General features: G+C 42.8%; 1 protein-coding gene across 1 annotated transcript in view; it reads right to left on the reverse strand.

Annotated features, from left to right (window-relative positions):
* Positions 1-17,435, reverse strand: part of LOC129708650 (neuron navigator 1-like) — a 512,158-nt gene that overhangs the window by 367,085 nt on the left and 127,638 nt on the right. Inside the window, exon 5 of the mRNA XM_055654539.1 lies at positions 3,249-4,218. Coding sequence (XP_055510514.1) covers positions 3,249-4,218 — 970 coding nt within the window. The remainder of the gene's footprint in view (positions 1-3,248; positions 4,219-17,435) is intronic.

The raw sequence follows: 17,435 nt of genomic DNA on the forward strand, positions 1-17,435 counted from the left end.
CCTGAATTCCAGAGGTGAGATGAAAGTGGCAGCTCTTTTTCTGAGGTGGTACGTAACATAGCGTGGCTTCAAAAATGACTGGTAGAGCTGAAGTCACCAGGCATCAAGAGGAAAACTCTCCGATGGCTGCCCACCATCAAAGGGATTTACGGGAGTCGCTGCTTCAAAAAAGGCAGCCAACATCATCAGAGACCCACATCACCTTTCCCACACTCCCATTCCCCTCCTGCCATCGGGAACAAGATATAGGAGACGTAGGAGCCTGAAAACTGTGACGTCCAGGTTCAGGAACAGTTTCTTCCCTATAGCCATCAGGCTATTAAACACTACAACCTCCAAATAAGCATTAAGCTACATAGACTTGGGTGAATTTGTTTTGTCCGTTTGTACTATGACTGTATGTTTATGTGTATATATATACTGTACACAAGATGATGCCTAAATAAACTAATCTCCTTTGGACTTCAGAGATACAGAGCGGAAACAGGGCCTTTGGGCTGCCAAGTCCGCGTTGACCAGTGATCCCCATTCCCTAACACTATAGTCTGAAGAAGGGTCTCGACCTGAAACGTCACCCATTCTTTCTCTCCAGAGATGCTGCCTGTCCTGCTGAGTTACTCCAGCTTTTTGTGCCTATATATATATGTGTATGTGTATAAATAACACCATTTAGAACAGCAGCCCACTGTATCCATCTACCTGTGTTCACTGTGTTCACAGGTTTGTAGGTGAATTGGCTTTGGTAAAATTGTAAATTGTCCCTTGTGTGTAGGATAGTGTTAGGGAATGGGGCTTCGCTGGTCAGCGCAGATGTGGCGGGTCAAAGGCCCTGTTTCAGCTCTGAATCTCTGAAGTCTAAAGAAGATTAGTTTGTTTAGGCATCATCTTCGATACCGATATTGTAGACTGAGGGGCATGTTCAGGTGATGTACTGTTCTATGCTGTAGATCAGAATTGTTGACCACTAAGTACACTAAAGGGCCTGTCACACTTTCACGACCTAATTCACGACCTCTGCCGAGTTTGCCCTCGACTCTACTCGCAACATTGTCGTCACAAGGTCATAGGAGATCGTAGGTATGTCATAGGAGGTCGTAGGTAGGTCGTAGCAGGTCGTAGGTAGGTCGTAGCAGGTCGTGATGCTAGTCGTAGGTACTCGTGGCATCAAGTAGGTCGGGGCGTTTTTCAGCATAATGAAAAATGTCCACGAGTAAAAAAGGTTGTGAATTAGGTCGTGAAAGTGGGACAGGCCCTTAAGAATGAAACCAAGGAAATGTTTGGTCCAGTAACTTACAGTATTCCTTATTCTTATCCTTGAAATCCATGCGCATTTAATCATTTACATAAAAAATTGATGATGTTTCTCTTTAAAAAGTCACGGGCCTGAATCATTAACTCTGTTTATCTCTCCACAGATGCTGCCTGACCTGCTGGGTGCTACCAGCACCTTGAATTCAGATTTCCCGCATCTGAAACTTTTTTTAAAGTTTATTTCAGGCCACTGTCAAATTACATTATGCTGTTCATACAAGCAATCACCAGCAGAGTTAGATTGGCAGGTTAGGAAAATATGTATCAATGTTCTCAGTTGCAAAATAGCAGGAGATAGGAAATTGCCCATAATCAGCTCCTGATCTCATCTGTTCTGTTGGAAGAGTTTACAAACAGAAGTCATATACACAACAGAATGAGGGGGTAAAATATAAGGTGATAAATCACCTCAATTATCCCATTGCACCTCATTGTGTTCATCCAGAGTAAACTTAAGTTTGTTTTAAATTTAGGGAACAGCATGGAAATGGACCCTTTGGCCCACTCACGTCAAATATCAATCATCCATTCATGATTGATGATCGACGTGGACTTGATGGGCCGAAGGGTTCACACTAGTTCTATGATATCCCACTTTCTCATCAACTCCCTAGGGGTGCAAGATTGCAACCTTCACGTGGTCCGCCCTGTTTCGACTAATGCAATCAACTCGACGTGCACAAACAGAAAATCAAATAGAACAAGTTGTCCAACAACTTTAGGCTGTGCACGCCACACAAAAGAAGAAGTAGATCAACTCCCTACACACTAGGGGCAATTTTACAGAGGCCAATTAACATACAAACCCAGACATCTAATAGGAACATCTGGAGGAAACCCAGACGGTCACCAGGAGAACGTGCATGCTCTACAAAGACAGCACCCGAGGTCCGGATCTAACCCGTCCGGATCTAACCCATCCAGATCTACCAGCTGCAGCACAGAGTTGATGCCTCACAATGCCAGAGACCCAGGTTCAATCCCGTCTGTACAGAGTTTGTACATTCAACCCATGACCACGTGGATTTCACCCGGGTGCTCTGGTTTCCTCCCACACTCCAAAGACGTACAGGGTTTTAGGTTAATTGTTTTCGATAAAGATTGTAAATTGTTTCCTCGTGTGTGCAGGATAGTGCTTGTGTACGGGGATCATGGTCGGCGTGGACTCAGGGAACCGAAGGGCTTGTTTCCACCCTGTATCTCTAAACTCTAAAGAGTCTCTCATTTTGAAGGATGAGCAAAACGTCTTTTAAGCTTCCCACACCAGTCGCCACTTAGAGTTGTCAGATCTTGGTCCAAAGGTGAGAAGATCCATCCTAACTGTGGCACACATTACGGAATTCCTATTTACTTCAGGAATCCTAGAACTTCTGCCAGTAATTCAGTCTTCCTTCAGATTTTACCTGATTTTCTAATTTTTTCAATCGAATCAAAGGAACGCTTAAACAGACTGAAGAAGGGTTCCGATCCAAAATGTCACCCATCCGTTTTCTCCAGAGATGCTGCCTGACCCACTGAGGTACTCCAGTTGTTTGTGTCTATCTTCAGTATAAACCAATATCTGCATCTCATTCCTACACACTTTCCTAAAGATTTGGGAAACAGGACAACGTATTGCAAGCAGAATTCCTAAGGTAACTAAGGTAGGAAAAACACAAAAATCATTAAAATTACAATTATCAGGAGTAAAAAATAAATTCCCGTTTTTATACACATTTTTCCAAATATAGTTATTATGTCTCGATGTTGATTAGTTACCAAACATGCATAAGGTCAAATAATCTTGGGCTTAAGAGTGCACAAATAATAACAGCCTACATAACAATGCAGCATTAAACCTTTAATTCTAAATGTACAAACATTAAAAGGTTAGTTGATCTTTGAGCTGCAACTTTCCACATTTTAAAAAGCGTTGCTAATAGTTAAATATGACTTACTTGTACATGAAAGGAGCTACTGTGGCTGTGTTGGGGTGGCTGTTTTGTGTCGGAGATGGAAGCTTGATGACGTTGCTATTGATGTACATTTTCATGCCACCCGTCACAGTACGCTTTGGAGAACTCATGGAGGAGAGAGAAAGTTCGGACAAATCTTCGCTGTCGTCTAAATGCAAATTGGAGAAACTGTAGGACTTCCAGCTAACATCAGATTTCCACTGCCTTTGACTGGAACCGTGTTTGGGTTTCTCTGTATCTGTTGCACTTCCACATCTGGACAGCTGCAATAGATTATCATTTGAAATACTGAGTCTGGATTTACACTTTCCCCTGGGCGGGAGTGTTGCAATGCCCTTTTGCACATCGTTCAGAGCTCTGCTCCTCGTATGGTTCAAGCCAGCAATTCGAGAGGCTTTTGTAGAAGCTACTTTCCCCCTAGTGTTGATCCCACTTGTATCATTCTTCTCTTCCTTTGGACCTCTGTCTGGAATTTTTGATGCGAATTTCGGCACGTTCTGAGTTTTATTCAAAGACTGACCAATTCCCTTCCTTGGTATCCTTGGACTGTTGTATGTAAATTCTCCGCTATCTGGTTCAGTTTTGCACAATTCGGAGTTCCCAACATCCACTGAACCATCTAGCCCCTTGTTGTTCAAAAATACTTCAGCTCTGCCCTCTACACTGTGTCGGGAAGTTTTACTGTGGTATTTATGTTCCTCTGCTGATTTATTTGCATTAAATGAACTTCTTTCATTTCCCGGGGTTGACACCTTCTCCAGATCATTTATTGAGGGAGAACTTGAAGGATTAAACTGCCTCGCTGTTTGTTTGGAGGATATCTCTGAGGTTTGCTTTCTGTTCGGTTGTAGGTTTCGTTGTTGAGAAGCGTCTGAAGAGTACTGGTGCCTTGTCGAATTTAATTGCACATTTCCATTCATGGCTGGCAGTTGAGTTGTATTGTCCGATAAATCTGAAAAAGATTAAAAATAGGCTTTGTCTATTCTGATCACGATTTGCAAATTGCTTTTGATTTAAACACGCAGTTAAAATCAAAATGGTACAATGTATAGTAAATGGCTATTAAGAACATACCGCAGCAGCAAGATAAATGTTCTATACAGATGCAATCTTGGTCGGATCTACTGGCCATCTTTCAAATTTTTATAATGGCTGAATAAAGTAGAACCTTTTTTAAAAATAAGTTTATATATAATCGCAAAAATTAAGGTGGAGTGAAAGATTTACTCTCTAGATTTAAGTCCTCAAAGCATTTCCTCACCCTTCCTGTAAATAAAACCATCTGGCGTTACTCATGTAACAGCTGGGGGTTTTTTTCTGGAAGTCACAAATTTTCTCCATTTGTGTGAAATGAGAGCAGCGTGTAAAATATTACCAAATGGACACAATCTCTCAATTTATGCAAATTTAGCCAAGTAATTAATGCTCGGCAATTTTAAGACCAAGATAACACTAAATTATGAATATAGACACAAAATGCTGGAGGAACTCAGTGGGAAGGAATGAGTGATGTTTTGGGTCAAGACCCTTCTTCAGCCTGAAGAGGGTCTTGACCCAAAACGTCATCCATTCCACTCTCCAGAGATGCTGCCTGTCCTGCTGAGTTACTCCAGCATTTTTTGTCTATCTTCGATTTAAACCTGATCTGCAGTTCCTTCCTACACATACCAAATTATGAATATATCTCTATATAAAAAAACTACCAAAACTGCAGTGCAGCATTTAATAGCATAGAATATAACATGTCTAAAGATTATCATCATCATTTCACATAGATAATCTTGTTCTCACAAATACTATGACATGGTAATAACATTTACCCAAACTAGTGAATGGCAATTGGGAAACATCAGTATTCTGAAGTCAATGGGAATAAAACAACAGAATCTATTCAATCTGACATCTAGTTTCCATTCTTGACTCATTGCTTTTCTTGGCATAATAACTATATGATCCAATAATTCAGTAAACATTATGTCCCACCCAGTGTTGAAGCAGCATATCCACCATTCAACACCACTCCCAATGAGAACATTTCATGAACACTTTTTAAACTTTTAACCATCTGTTTGCCATCAGTCTCGAGAATTTGTCAGTCGGTTGACAGGTTTTATTTGTTTGTAGCTCAAATACTGTACATCTTAAATAAATTCTGGAGTAATATACATTTAATGCCACAGTAATATCAAACAGTAATAAACATCTGGAACATAATATACGAAAACTTTAAAAACACGATTATATTTTCATTGCTCTTCCTATTTCTTCCATTAACTGTGGGTTTTCAAGCAACGTCTGCAAATGAAGAAGGGTCTCAAATCGAAATGTCGCCTATCCATTCCCACCCCTGATGTTGCCAGACCTGCTGTGTTCCTCCAGTACTTTGTGTGTTGCTTAATGAATTACTAACATCGTTAAATATTTTATAACTTTTCTATTGTTTTGTGCTCATGTACATTTTTCTTCCTTTGAAGGCTTTTTCTATTTTGGAGATGGAATAAAACAATTATTTTAAACTCCAGTGGTTAAGTTTAGTTTAGATAGGAAATATAGCATGGAAACAGGCCCTTCGGCCCACCAATCTGCACTGACTAGTGATCCCCGCACATTAATACTATCCTACACACACTAGGGACAATGTTACATTTATATATTTATGCCATGCCAATTAACCTACAAACCTGTACTGCTTTGGAGTGTGGGAGGAAACCGAAGCTCTCAGAGAAAACCCACTCAAATCGCAGGAAGAATGTGCAAACTCCGTACAGACGGTGCCCGTAGTCAGGATCGAACCCGGGTCTCTGGCATTGTACGGCAGTAGCTCTACCGCTACGCCACCATGACACCCTATGTGATTATACTAATGTATAAACTCCATAAAGAGCATTTCAAGCAAGCTTTTTCCTACTTTAAATGCTTACATTCAGAAAGCCATGATGGCTAACTGAAGCAGGCACAGGAATTCAATAGTTGCAAAATTAATCACAGGTTGAAAATTCTTTATAAACCTTGCAGCAATTACAATGGTCCCAATCCTCAAAACAAATGGGGCCTGAAATTAGTTTCACTGATGTCGTTTGATCGATAATATTATAGATATTTTGATAATGAAACTGCCACTTGATACATTTGGTCACACACTTCAGCTATGAATTGTGCTGGATACCATATTGGAAAAGTTATTAATATGCACAGAGCTAAAGTCTGACACAGTTTTGCACGACATCACTCTGTATTTAAAGTGAATTTGATACCAATACATCGTTTTAGAGATCACGTTTGCAACCTAAAGAGTGCTGGAGCAGCTCAGCGAGTCAGGCAGCATCTCTGGACAACGTGGATAGGCGACGTTTTGGTTCAGGACCTTTCTTCTATTTGAAGAAGTGTCCTGACCTGAAATGTCACCTGTTCATGTTCATCGTCACCTATTCGTGTTCACTTATTCTGCTCATGAAAACATGGATAGGCGATGTTTCAGGTCAGGACGTTCTTCAAACCGAAGAAGGGGCCCGACCCAAAATGTCACCTATTCATGGCCTCCTGAGATGCTGCTTGACCTGTTGAGTTACTCCAGCCGCATATTTTCTTTAGTAAAACCAGCATCTGCATCATTGTCCCTAAATCTTCAGCTTATGCAGATTTGTAGCCTGCACAGCAGAATGAATAGTCACCAGTAAAAACTGGCCACATGAACTATTTGTGTAGGAAGGAACTGCAGATGCTGGTTTACACATAAGGTAGACATAAAGTGCTGGAGTAACTCAGCGGGACAGGCAGCATCGCTGGAGAAAAAGGACGAAGTGATGTTTCGAGTTGAGACTTTTCATCACATGAACTATTTAGGATCTGTTTATTATGGTCATGTGTAAAGAGATAGGTTTGCGCACAATCCTGGCAATTTATACTATAGGGTTAAGGTTAGGTACATTATGTTGGACAAAATAGAATATAAATAGAGTGCAGATTAGTGTGTTACCACTACAGAGTAAGGGCCAGATAAAATAAATGCAAGGACCACAATGAGGTTGATTAGAAGTTTGGTAAATCCTTAAGGGCCTGTCCCACTTACGTGATTTTTTCGGCGACTTGCCGGCACTCATCATAGTTGCTGCAGATGGCCGTACATTTGTCGTGGGGTGACACCTGTATGGTCGTAAGCAGTCGCCCAAAGAGTCGTACCCTTTTCTGGTCACCGCTGGATTTTCAAAGTTGAAAATTTTCAGTCTCCTGCTGCGACTATAATGGGTGCTGGTAAGTCGCCGAAAAAATCGCTTGAGTGGAACAGGCCCTTTAGTATGTGCAAGGTCAGTTCAAGCGTCTAATCTTCAACATATCTATACGAGTCATCAATTTATAACAGGCTGTTTTTTGATATATTTCTACTTTAGCTTCTTTCTGAGGTAGTTTTAAGTTGCAGAAACCTATGGCGAGAGATGAGATAGATTCTGAAGAACCTTTTGGCTGATTCAAAACTTCTGCACAGATCAAATGATCGGTAGTACTGGTGCATTTGTGGAAATTGCCTTTGGAATGAACAGAGGGTCATACATTAAGACCAGATGTTACAAGTCAGGTAAATAAAAACACAGGCAGGACCAAGATAATGAATACAGTAACCCCCTGTTATAACAGACGATGGGGGCGGGGAATGGTATCTGTTATTGCTGAGTATCCGTTGTAACCGACTAAGGGATTACCAAATAATAAGAGTACCATTGTATAAGTAGGCCAGGCAGCATCTCTGGAGAACATGGATAGGTGATGTTTTGGGTGGAGACCCTTCTTCAGACACTCGGTCTGAGATTGGGCCTTGAAATCCAGGTGGGTTGACGGCCCTGGCCTGCCGGCCGCCGTGGGAGAGGCAAGGATCGGCGGAGTCCACGGTCACGACCAGGGGGTGGCCGAAGTGCAGACGGTGATGGTGGCGCTGGCAGGCGTGGCCTGGAAGTGACCGAGGAAGCTGTGTGGGCTGGCGGTGACGGCAGTAGGTCAGGTCTGGAAGCTGCCGGGCTATCGGTGCAGGCCGGGGATAACGTCGATTGCCAGGTCCGGCGGTGAAGATCGACACAATATGCTGGGGTAACTCAGCACTATGTCCATCCTCTATAATCATAATCCATTATAAAGAGGTCCGTAATAACAATGGTTTAATGTAGAGCAAGGATGATAGTCTGAAGTGCATTTATTTTGAATGCAAGGCATTGACCTAGTGCATGAAACTACAATAATTTAGCAATTGTGTAACTTGGGTGAGAGAAGGGCAGGACTGATAGCTGAACGTTTCAGGATACAGATGTTTGTTCGCTCGTGTGTCAGACGACATTCTGCCATCGCTTTGCCACATCTGTGCCTCTGCGGAGATCGTCCACAGTGCATGCCTCTCTGCCGCAGGTCTGTAGGTGGGCCATTGTCTGTACCTCTCCACAGTTGTCACGAGTCCGAGAAAGCCCACTTCATCAGGTTGAGTCCACGACATTCCACTCCAGTATAGAGGCGGTTTAGGGTTTTCCAGGTAGTATAAGGCAGGTGGTGCCGTCTGTTGTTTTGTTATGGTGCCTGGCACGGTTGGCTCTAGTTCCATGAAGCTGTTGCGACTCTTCAAGCGTTTCTTGGCATGTTGGTGATTGTGCAAAGGGGGCGACGGTGGTCTGTGTCCACATTGAAGCGTTCCACTGCAGCTGCCCGTTCATGTCTTCGAGATGGTTTGTCAGCCAGCCAGCTCGTGCAGATGTTCAACCTTTGTCGGCTTCAGGCATCATGTGGTTTTCCTGCAGGCAGTCTTCAATGCAGAGTCCACTTTGCGTGCATGTTTAGAACGGCTCCAGACGGGGCTTGCATATTCCTCCAATGAGAAACAGAGCGTCACGGCTGCAGTACGGATTGTTGTTGGGTCACTTGACATGAGCTCGATGACATGTGTTGACCTTTGCCTTGGTTTTCTCAACATGTTGTCGACATGATACAGATGTGATAGAGAGGGATGTAAAGAGGTAGGAGAGTTTCATTACTGATCAAGGTGAATACCATGGCTGCACTACGAAAGGACATCTTGGAATGTTCATCCAGTGTGACCATATGGGTCGAACAGTCAATGGGAGCCAGAGGCAGACAGGTCATGGAAAGATGTAAAAATAAGGGTTATTACAATGGGTAATTCTAACTTCCCCAATATTTACTGGGACTTCTTTGGTGCCCGAGAGATCTTGAGGTACAAGTACATTGCTTTTTGAAATGGCAACACAAGTGGATAGGATGGTAAAGAAGGTTATAGTATGTTTGTCTTCATTCAGTCGGAGCAATGATTGCAAAATTTGGGAAGTCACGCTGCAACTATGTAAAACTTTGGTCTGGCCAAATATTTTTATATTGCGTGCAAACAAGATCACCACACTGCAGGATGGATGTGGAGATGCACAAGAGATTCATCCGCATGTTGCTTGCGATGTTACTATGTTTAAATATTCTGTTGTGCTGCTGCAAGTAAGAATTTCAATGTTCTATCTGGGACATATGACAATAAAACCCTCTTGACTCTATTGACTATAGAATAGATTGTTTACTCTGAAGAATAAGAAGCGGTGGAGCGACTTGAAATAAGTATATACAATTATGAGAGGCATAAATACGGTAGATAATCAAAGGTTTTTTTCTTTCTCCTGGCTGTTTATGTCAAATATTAGAGGACATTGGCAGATAGTTAGGGAGGGCTAGTTCAAAGAAGATTTGCTCCGTAAATTTTTATATCGAGAAGGGAGATGGTCAAAGTAGATACAATAGCAATGTTTAAGAGGCACTTGTACGGATACATGGATAGACTTCCCAGCTGTTATCAGGCAAATGAATCATACTACCACAGCCAGAGAGCAGTGCTGAACTGCTATCGACTTCATTGCTGACCCTCAGACTGTCCTTGATTGGACTTTGCTGGCTTTACCTTGCACTAAACGTTATTCCCTTATCATGTATCTATACACCGTAAAAGGCTGGATTGTAATCATGTATTGTCTTTCTGCTCACTGGAGAGCATGCAACAATAGCTTCTCACTGTATTTCTTCACTCTTCACTTCACTCTTTAGTCCTGACCCGATACATCACCTATTCATTTTCTCCAGAGATGCTGCCTGATCCGCTGCGTTACTCCAGCATGTTGTGTCTATCTTTGGTATAAACCAGCATCTGCAGTTCCTTTTTATTACAGATTAAATAATTCTTAGTTTAGTCCCTCACCGCCATTCCCCTCCATTGAAATGACAGGAGAAGCATTCCTTGTTTCTAGACTGGAGCAGTATATCTAAGAGGATTCCCCTTCATAACTGCTTCCCCCACCTTTTGTTACAGCGCTAGAGCATTTCTATCAAAAATATCTTAGACAAATTACTTTCCATTTCAGACATTTGTGAAGAAACTTGAGGAGCTACCAAGAGTTATACAGTACATTAATTCCAAGGCAATATCGGCACTTCAATATGATGTTCTGAATGGATTAGCAATCTGCAACATACACAATGGTAACATCTGAGCAGTGTGCTGACCAATTTACCAAAGGTGACGGTGACAAGAACATCTTATTCATCTCGATCCTTCCTGTTGCACTTGGAGAAGGTTGAAATCTCATACTTTTCCAGTCACTGTTGAGTATGAAAGGTCACTGAGGCTTTCTGTTCAAAACACAATGAATTGCATTTCATTGCCTTTTGCAGAGACCATCATGTACAGGCAGCAAAGAGAAACACAATGTGCTGGAGTAACTCAGCTGGAGTCTGAAGAAGGGTACCGACCCTTCTTCAGACTGATGTGCTAATGTGTTACATTTGATGTGTCAGGGGGTTAATTAGTTTCCATAAAAATCGTAAATTGTCCCTCGTGTGTAGGATAGCACTAGTATAAGGAGTTCAAGTTCAAGTGAGTTTATTCTCATGTGTCCCTGATAGAACAATGAAATTCTTGCTTTGCTTCAGCACAACAGAACATAGTAGGCATTGATTACAAAAGCAGTGTGTCCATATACCATAATATAAATATATACACACATGAATAAATAAACTGATAAAGTGCAAATAGCAGATAATGGGCTATTAATGTTCAGAGTTTTGTCCAAGCCAAGTTTAATAGCCTGATGGCTGTGGGGAAGTAGCTATTCCTGAACCTGGTCATTGCAGTCTTCAGGCTCCTGTACCTTCTACCTGAAGGTAGCAAGGAGATGAGTGTGTGGCCAGGATGGTGTGGGTCTTTGATGATACTGCCAGCCTTTTTGAGGCAGCGACTGCGATAGATCCCCTCGATGGAAGGAAGGTCAGAGCCGATGATGGACTGGGCAGTGTTTACTACTTTTTGTAGTCTTTTCGTCTCCAGGGCGCTCAAGTTGCCGAACCAAGCCACGATGCAACCGGTCAGCATGCTCCCTACTGTGCATCTGTGGAAGTTAGAGAGAGTCCTCCTTGACAAACCGACTCTCCGTAATCTTCTCAGGAAGTAGAGGCACTGATGTGCTTTTTTGATAATTGCATTAGTGTTCTCGGACCAGGAAAGATCTTCAGAGATGTGCACGCCCAGGAATTTGAAGTTCTTGACCCTTTCAACCATCGACCCGTTGATATAAACAGGACTGTGGGTCCCCATCCTACTCCTTCCAAAGTCCACAATCAGTTCCTTGGTTTTGCTGGTGTTGAGGGCCAGGTTATTGTGCTGTCACCATATGGTCAGTCGCTCGATCTCTCTTCTATACTCTGACTCATCCCCATCAGTGATACGTCCCACAACATCAGCGAACTTGATGATGGAGTTCGCACTATGACCGGCTACGCAGTCATGAGTATAGAGTGAGTACAGCAGGGCGCTGAGAACGCAGCCTTGAGCTGCACCCGTGCTGATTGTTATCGAGTCTGACACATTTCCACCAATACGAACAGACTGTGGTCTGTGAATGAGGAAGTCGAGGATCCAATTGCAGAGGGATGCGCAGAGACCCAGTTCTGCGAGTTTGGTAACCAGCTTGGAGGGGATGATAGTATTAAATGCCGAGCTGCAATAAATTAATAACAGCCTGACATGTGAGTTTTTGTTGTCCAAGTGGTCCAGAGCGGAGTGGAGGGCCAGCGAGATCACATCCACCGTTGATCTGTTGTGGTGGTAAGCGAACTGCAGTGGGTCCAGGTTTTTGTCGAGATAGGAGTTGATTTGCGCCATGATCAACCTCTCAAAGCACTTCATCACCACCGGCGTTAGTGCCACAGGTCGATAGTCATTGAGGCACGTCATCTTCCTCTCATCGCTGGTCGGCATGGAATCAGTGGGCCGAAGGGCCTGTTTCCACACTGCATTTATAAACTAGACTATACTAACTAAACTAAAATAAACTACTGGCTTCATATGACACTGACTGCCCAGGGATGTGACACCAACCCCTCAGACTCAGCTCTTTCTGTGACCTTCCTTCCATCATGCAGTCAGAAGTGAGAGTATTTGCTCGTTATTGCACCACAGATAATTCCTACTTTAAAAAAATCAATAGTCAGAGAAACATTCAGACTTGGAACAAGTAACATTTGCATCGCTAAAGAGCCATAGAATGACCATCACCAAGAGAAGATCTCACTGTTTGTTTGCTTTGGCATTCAATAGCTTGACTATCACCAAGTCCCCCACCAAGAATATCCTTTGGGCCATCAGAGACCAGAACTCAATTGGACCAGTCACTCAAATGTAAGATCACATCAGCGACAAGAACAATTGCCTCAGTTTCTGTCACCACCATGTCTTGGTCCACCGTGCAAAATCAGCAGCATGATGTAAAACTCTACACTCACCTGATGAAGTGTATCTGCAACAACTCTCAAGCAACTCAACACCATTCAGAAATAAAGCTGTCTGCCTGATAAACCACCCAAGACTTTGCTCCTATCATTTCCTGGCATGCTCCCCTTTCCATTCCCACAGCTAAAGAAGCGTTTCGACCCGAAACATCACCTATTTATTTTTCTCCAGAGATGCTGCCTGACCTGCAGAGGTACTCCAGCTTTTTGTGCCCATACTGACCTTTCAGTCCTGGGCCTCATCCACTGTCAGAGTGAGGCCACACGCAAAATGGAGGAGCAGCACCTCATATTTTGCTTGGGCAGCTTACAACCCAGCGGTATGAATGCTGATTTATCTAATTTCAAGTAACCCTTGCATTCCCGTCCTTCCCTTCTCCTCCCCCCACCTAGTCATCCTACTAGTTCCATTGTTCAGATACCTGTATCCCTTCATGATCACATCTTCCCCAGCTAACATTGGGCTCCATCGTTTGTTGGTCATCTGTTGCTGACCCTGCTCTGTTCCGGCCTTTTCTGACCTCCAGTTCCCTCCCCTCTACTTTCAGTCTGAAGAAGGGTTACCCGACCCGAAAACTCACCTTTTCCTTTTCTCCAGAGATGCTGCCTGACCCGCTGAGTTACTCCTGCACTTTGTGTCTATCTTTGGTATATACCAGCATCTGCAGTTCCTTTCTACACATCATTGCCTGGCTGCAATTTGTACAAACTACAATTGTCGCTCATCGAGCCTAATCCAACCTCCCAATCCGGCAGCCTCAACCACTAAGGGCAAGGACAGCAAGTGCACTGCAGCTCCATCACCTGAATATTCACCTGACGTTGCCTATTTCCGTCGCTCCATAGATGCTGCTGCACCCGCTGAGTTTCTCCAGCATTTTTGTGTACCTGAATATTCCCCTCCAGGTCACACACTTCCTTAATGTGTCAATGTATTGTTGTTCTTTCATTGTCATTCGTTCTTTGAGATACTGGAAATCTCTACTCAACTAGGCTGTGACAACACCGTCCCCTCAAAGACGACAGCCCACCATCACCTTCAAATAGACAATGAGTGATCAATAATAAACATTAGCCTTGCCAGCCGTATCCATATGTCATAAATGTGTGTGTGTGTGTTTTTTTTTAATACATATTTGTGGGTTGTGTTCACAGAATTATGAAATTTCCAAAGTCAGCGATTCAACAAAGCACAAGATACTATAGATGTGCCATAGAAAGCATTTTATCCAGAGGCATCACAGCATGGTTTGGGAACAGCTCCATCCAAGACCGCAATAAATGGCAGAGAATTGTGGATGCGGCCCAGACCATTGAAGCAGGCAAAATGTGTAGGATGGAACTACAGATGCTGGTTTACACTGAAGATGAACACAAAATGCTGGAGTAACTCAGCAGGACAAGCAGCATCTCTGAGAATAGATGACTTTGGGGTCTGACGAGGCGTCTTGACCTGAAATATCATTTAGAAACGTAGAAAATATGTTCTATGTAAGGGGAGGCCATTTGGCCCTTTGTGCCAGCACCGCCATTCATTGTGATCACGGCTGATCATCCACAATCAGTAACCCGTGCCTGCCTTCTCCCCAAATTCCTTGATCCCGCTAGCCTCGAGAGCTCTATCTAATTCTCTTATAAATTCATCCAGTAAATTGGCCTCTACTGCCTTCTGTGGCAGAGAATTCCACAAATTCACAACTCTCTGGGTGAAAGAGAGTTTTTCTCATCTCAGTTTTAAATGGCCTCTCCTTTATTCTTGGACTGTGGCCCCTGGTTCTGGACTCCCTGAACATTGGGAACATTTTTCCTGCATCTAGCTTGTCCAGTTCTTTTATAATGTTATATGTTTCTATAAGATCCCCTCTCTCCTTCTAAATTCCAGTGAATACAGGCACAGTCTTTCCAATCTTTCCTTATATGATAGACCCGCAATCACTTGTTGAATTTTCTCCAGAGATGCTGCCTGACCCGCTGAGTTACTCCAGCATTTTGTCTCTATCTCCCTACCATTGACTCCATTTACATCTCACGCTGCCTCGGCAAGGCCACGAGCATAATCAAGGAAGTCGCACCCTGGCCACTCCCTCTTCTCTGCTCTCTGGTCAGGGAAGGTATAGAACTGTGACAATGCACACCTCCAGATTCCGGGACAGTTTCTTCTCAGCTGTTATCAGGCAACTGAACCTTCCTACCAACAACTAGATATGATACAATGATACCATTTATTTGTTGTCATTTGAACCTTATTGAGGTGCAAACAAAATTTGGTTTTTGCAGTCATACACACAAGTAGAAGAACCAAGACACAACACAATTTACACAAACATCCATCACAGCGAATCTCCTCCTCACTGGGATGGAAGGCAAAGTCTTATCTCACCCCTGCACTCCCTATTCTCCTCCCGATGTCAAAGTCAGAGTGGTCCTGAGCTACTATTTACCTCATCGTGGACCCTCAGATTATCTTTAATCATTCAATGTCAAATTATACTTTATTGTCACATGTACCCACGTACAGCAAAATGTTTAGTTTTCGCAAACAATCTGGTAATGGCTTAACATCAAACCTCGCCTAGGCAGTTCACAAAGATTTTTCTGGGGCCAAGAGAATTTCAAAAGTTCTTGGTACAGTTTCATCTTCTCGCAGTGGCAAACCAGGCATGCCTCCACACGTGGCCAAAGACAGCCCGCCCGTTCCTCTTTGTACCCAGCAGCCCCCGGCGGATCCCTCGTTGTACGTGGTGGCCTCGTGCCGTTCCCTCTACGTTCTCGGCGGCCCCCTGCCCGGTCCCTCATTCTCGGCAGCGTGGCCCGCTGGATTGCTCACGGACCGCCGGGTGGTACGGCTCCGGGCGCATCCCGGGAGCCTTCATTTTGAAACAAAACATTATTCCCTTTTATCCTGTATCGTACATTGTGGACATCCCGATTGTAATCATGTATAGGCACAAAATGCTGGAGTAATTCAGCGACACAGGCAGCATCTCAGGAGAGAAGGAATGGGTGACATTTCGAGTCAAGACCCTTCGTGTAATCATGTATATTCTTTCTGCTGACTGGATAGCATGCAACAAAAAGCTTTTTGCCGTACCTTGGTACATGTGACATTAAACTAAACTAAACTTATCTATTGAATGCTGTGTTTACGAACCTCTTGTGCTGCTGCTGGTAAAAAAATTATTAATCCGCTTGGTAAATAAGAAAAAAACACTCTTGACTGATGAACACTGCAGTATTGTGCGAGTTCTGTGTTTCTCAAACTTCCAAGTGACTTGCTATCTGGTGCCATCTATAGGGCACCTGCGGCCTCAGGAGTTGAATGTTTTACAAGCGATTAAGTACTTTGTGAAGTGTAATCACGAGTGTAATGTAACACAATATACAAGTATCGGTGGTAGACAAAGCATCTGCAATTGGTTAAGTTACACTGATAAAAGTCACCCCCCCTCCGAACTACGACACATTCTTGTGGAAAGATATTCCATTTGAAAAACTGTATTCCAATGATTTCCTTACCAGTGAATGTAAGAGTTAAAACATAAAATAAACCGAATACAAATTGATTCCCATAAAATTCAAGACAAAATCAAGGCTGTGAAATGACAAACATTGAAATGCACACATTTTCTAAATGAACATTGACAGTGGTAAAATCTTCTCCGTCGGTCTGGAATTCCTTATTTTCCAAGTAAAAGAAAAACTTCAATAAAGTATCTCCTAAAGTAATACCATATGCTTATTGTTTCATTACAAAAAAAAAACTTAATTGGAAGAAGGCTACAGAAATTGAAAATGCATTTCTAAAGGATTTAATTAATCCAATTTTAGAAAATAAGATTTTTTGGTATCACCATTTGATCGCATCAAGTAAACAAAGTCTGAAGAGTGGTCCCGTCTAAAGGCTCCCAACACAAAACATTGTCCACCATGTCCTCCAGAGGTGCTGCCTGACCCGTTGAGTTATTCCAGCAATTTGTGTCCCACATCTGCAGTCTCATGTGTCTCCATCAAATAAATAATCATGATTTTGGTAACAGGAGAGGAAGTATCATTCAGTATTTTTATGATGCCACAAACATATGGCTTCTTCCCTAAAGTCACCAGGCTATTAAACACAACAACCTCCAATAAGCTCTGAACTACATAGGCTATTATTGTCAGTGTTGCATTATTATTGTTTGTTTGTTGTTTTATGCGTACATGTGTGTATGTGTGTGCATTTATACACAAACTGACACATAACTTTTTTCTTGTTTATTATATTGTTTGCAGGTACTATGTTTACATATTCTGTTGGGTGCTGCAAGTAAGAATTTAATTGTTCTATCTGGGACATTGGACAATAAAACACTTTTG

The sequence above is a fragment of the Leucoraja erinacea genome, chromosome 24 (assembly GCF_028641065.1).
Source record: "Leucoraja erinacea ecotype New England chromosome 24, Leri_hhj_1, whole genome shotgun sequence".
NCBI classification, from domain to species: domain Eukaryota; kingdom Metazoa; phylum Chordata; class Chondrichthyes; order Rajiformes; family Rajidae; genus Leucoraja; species Leucoraja erinaceus.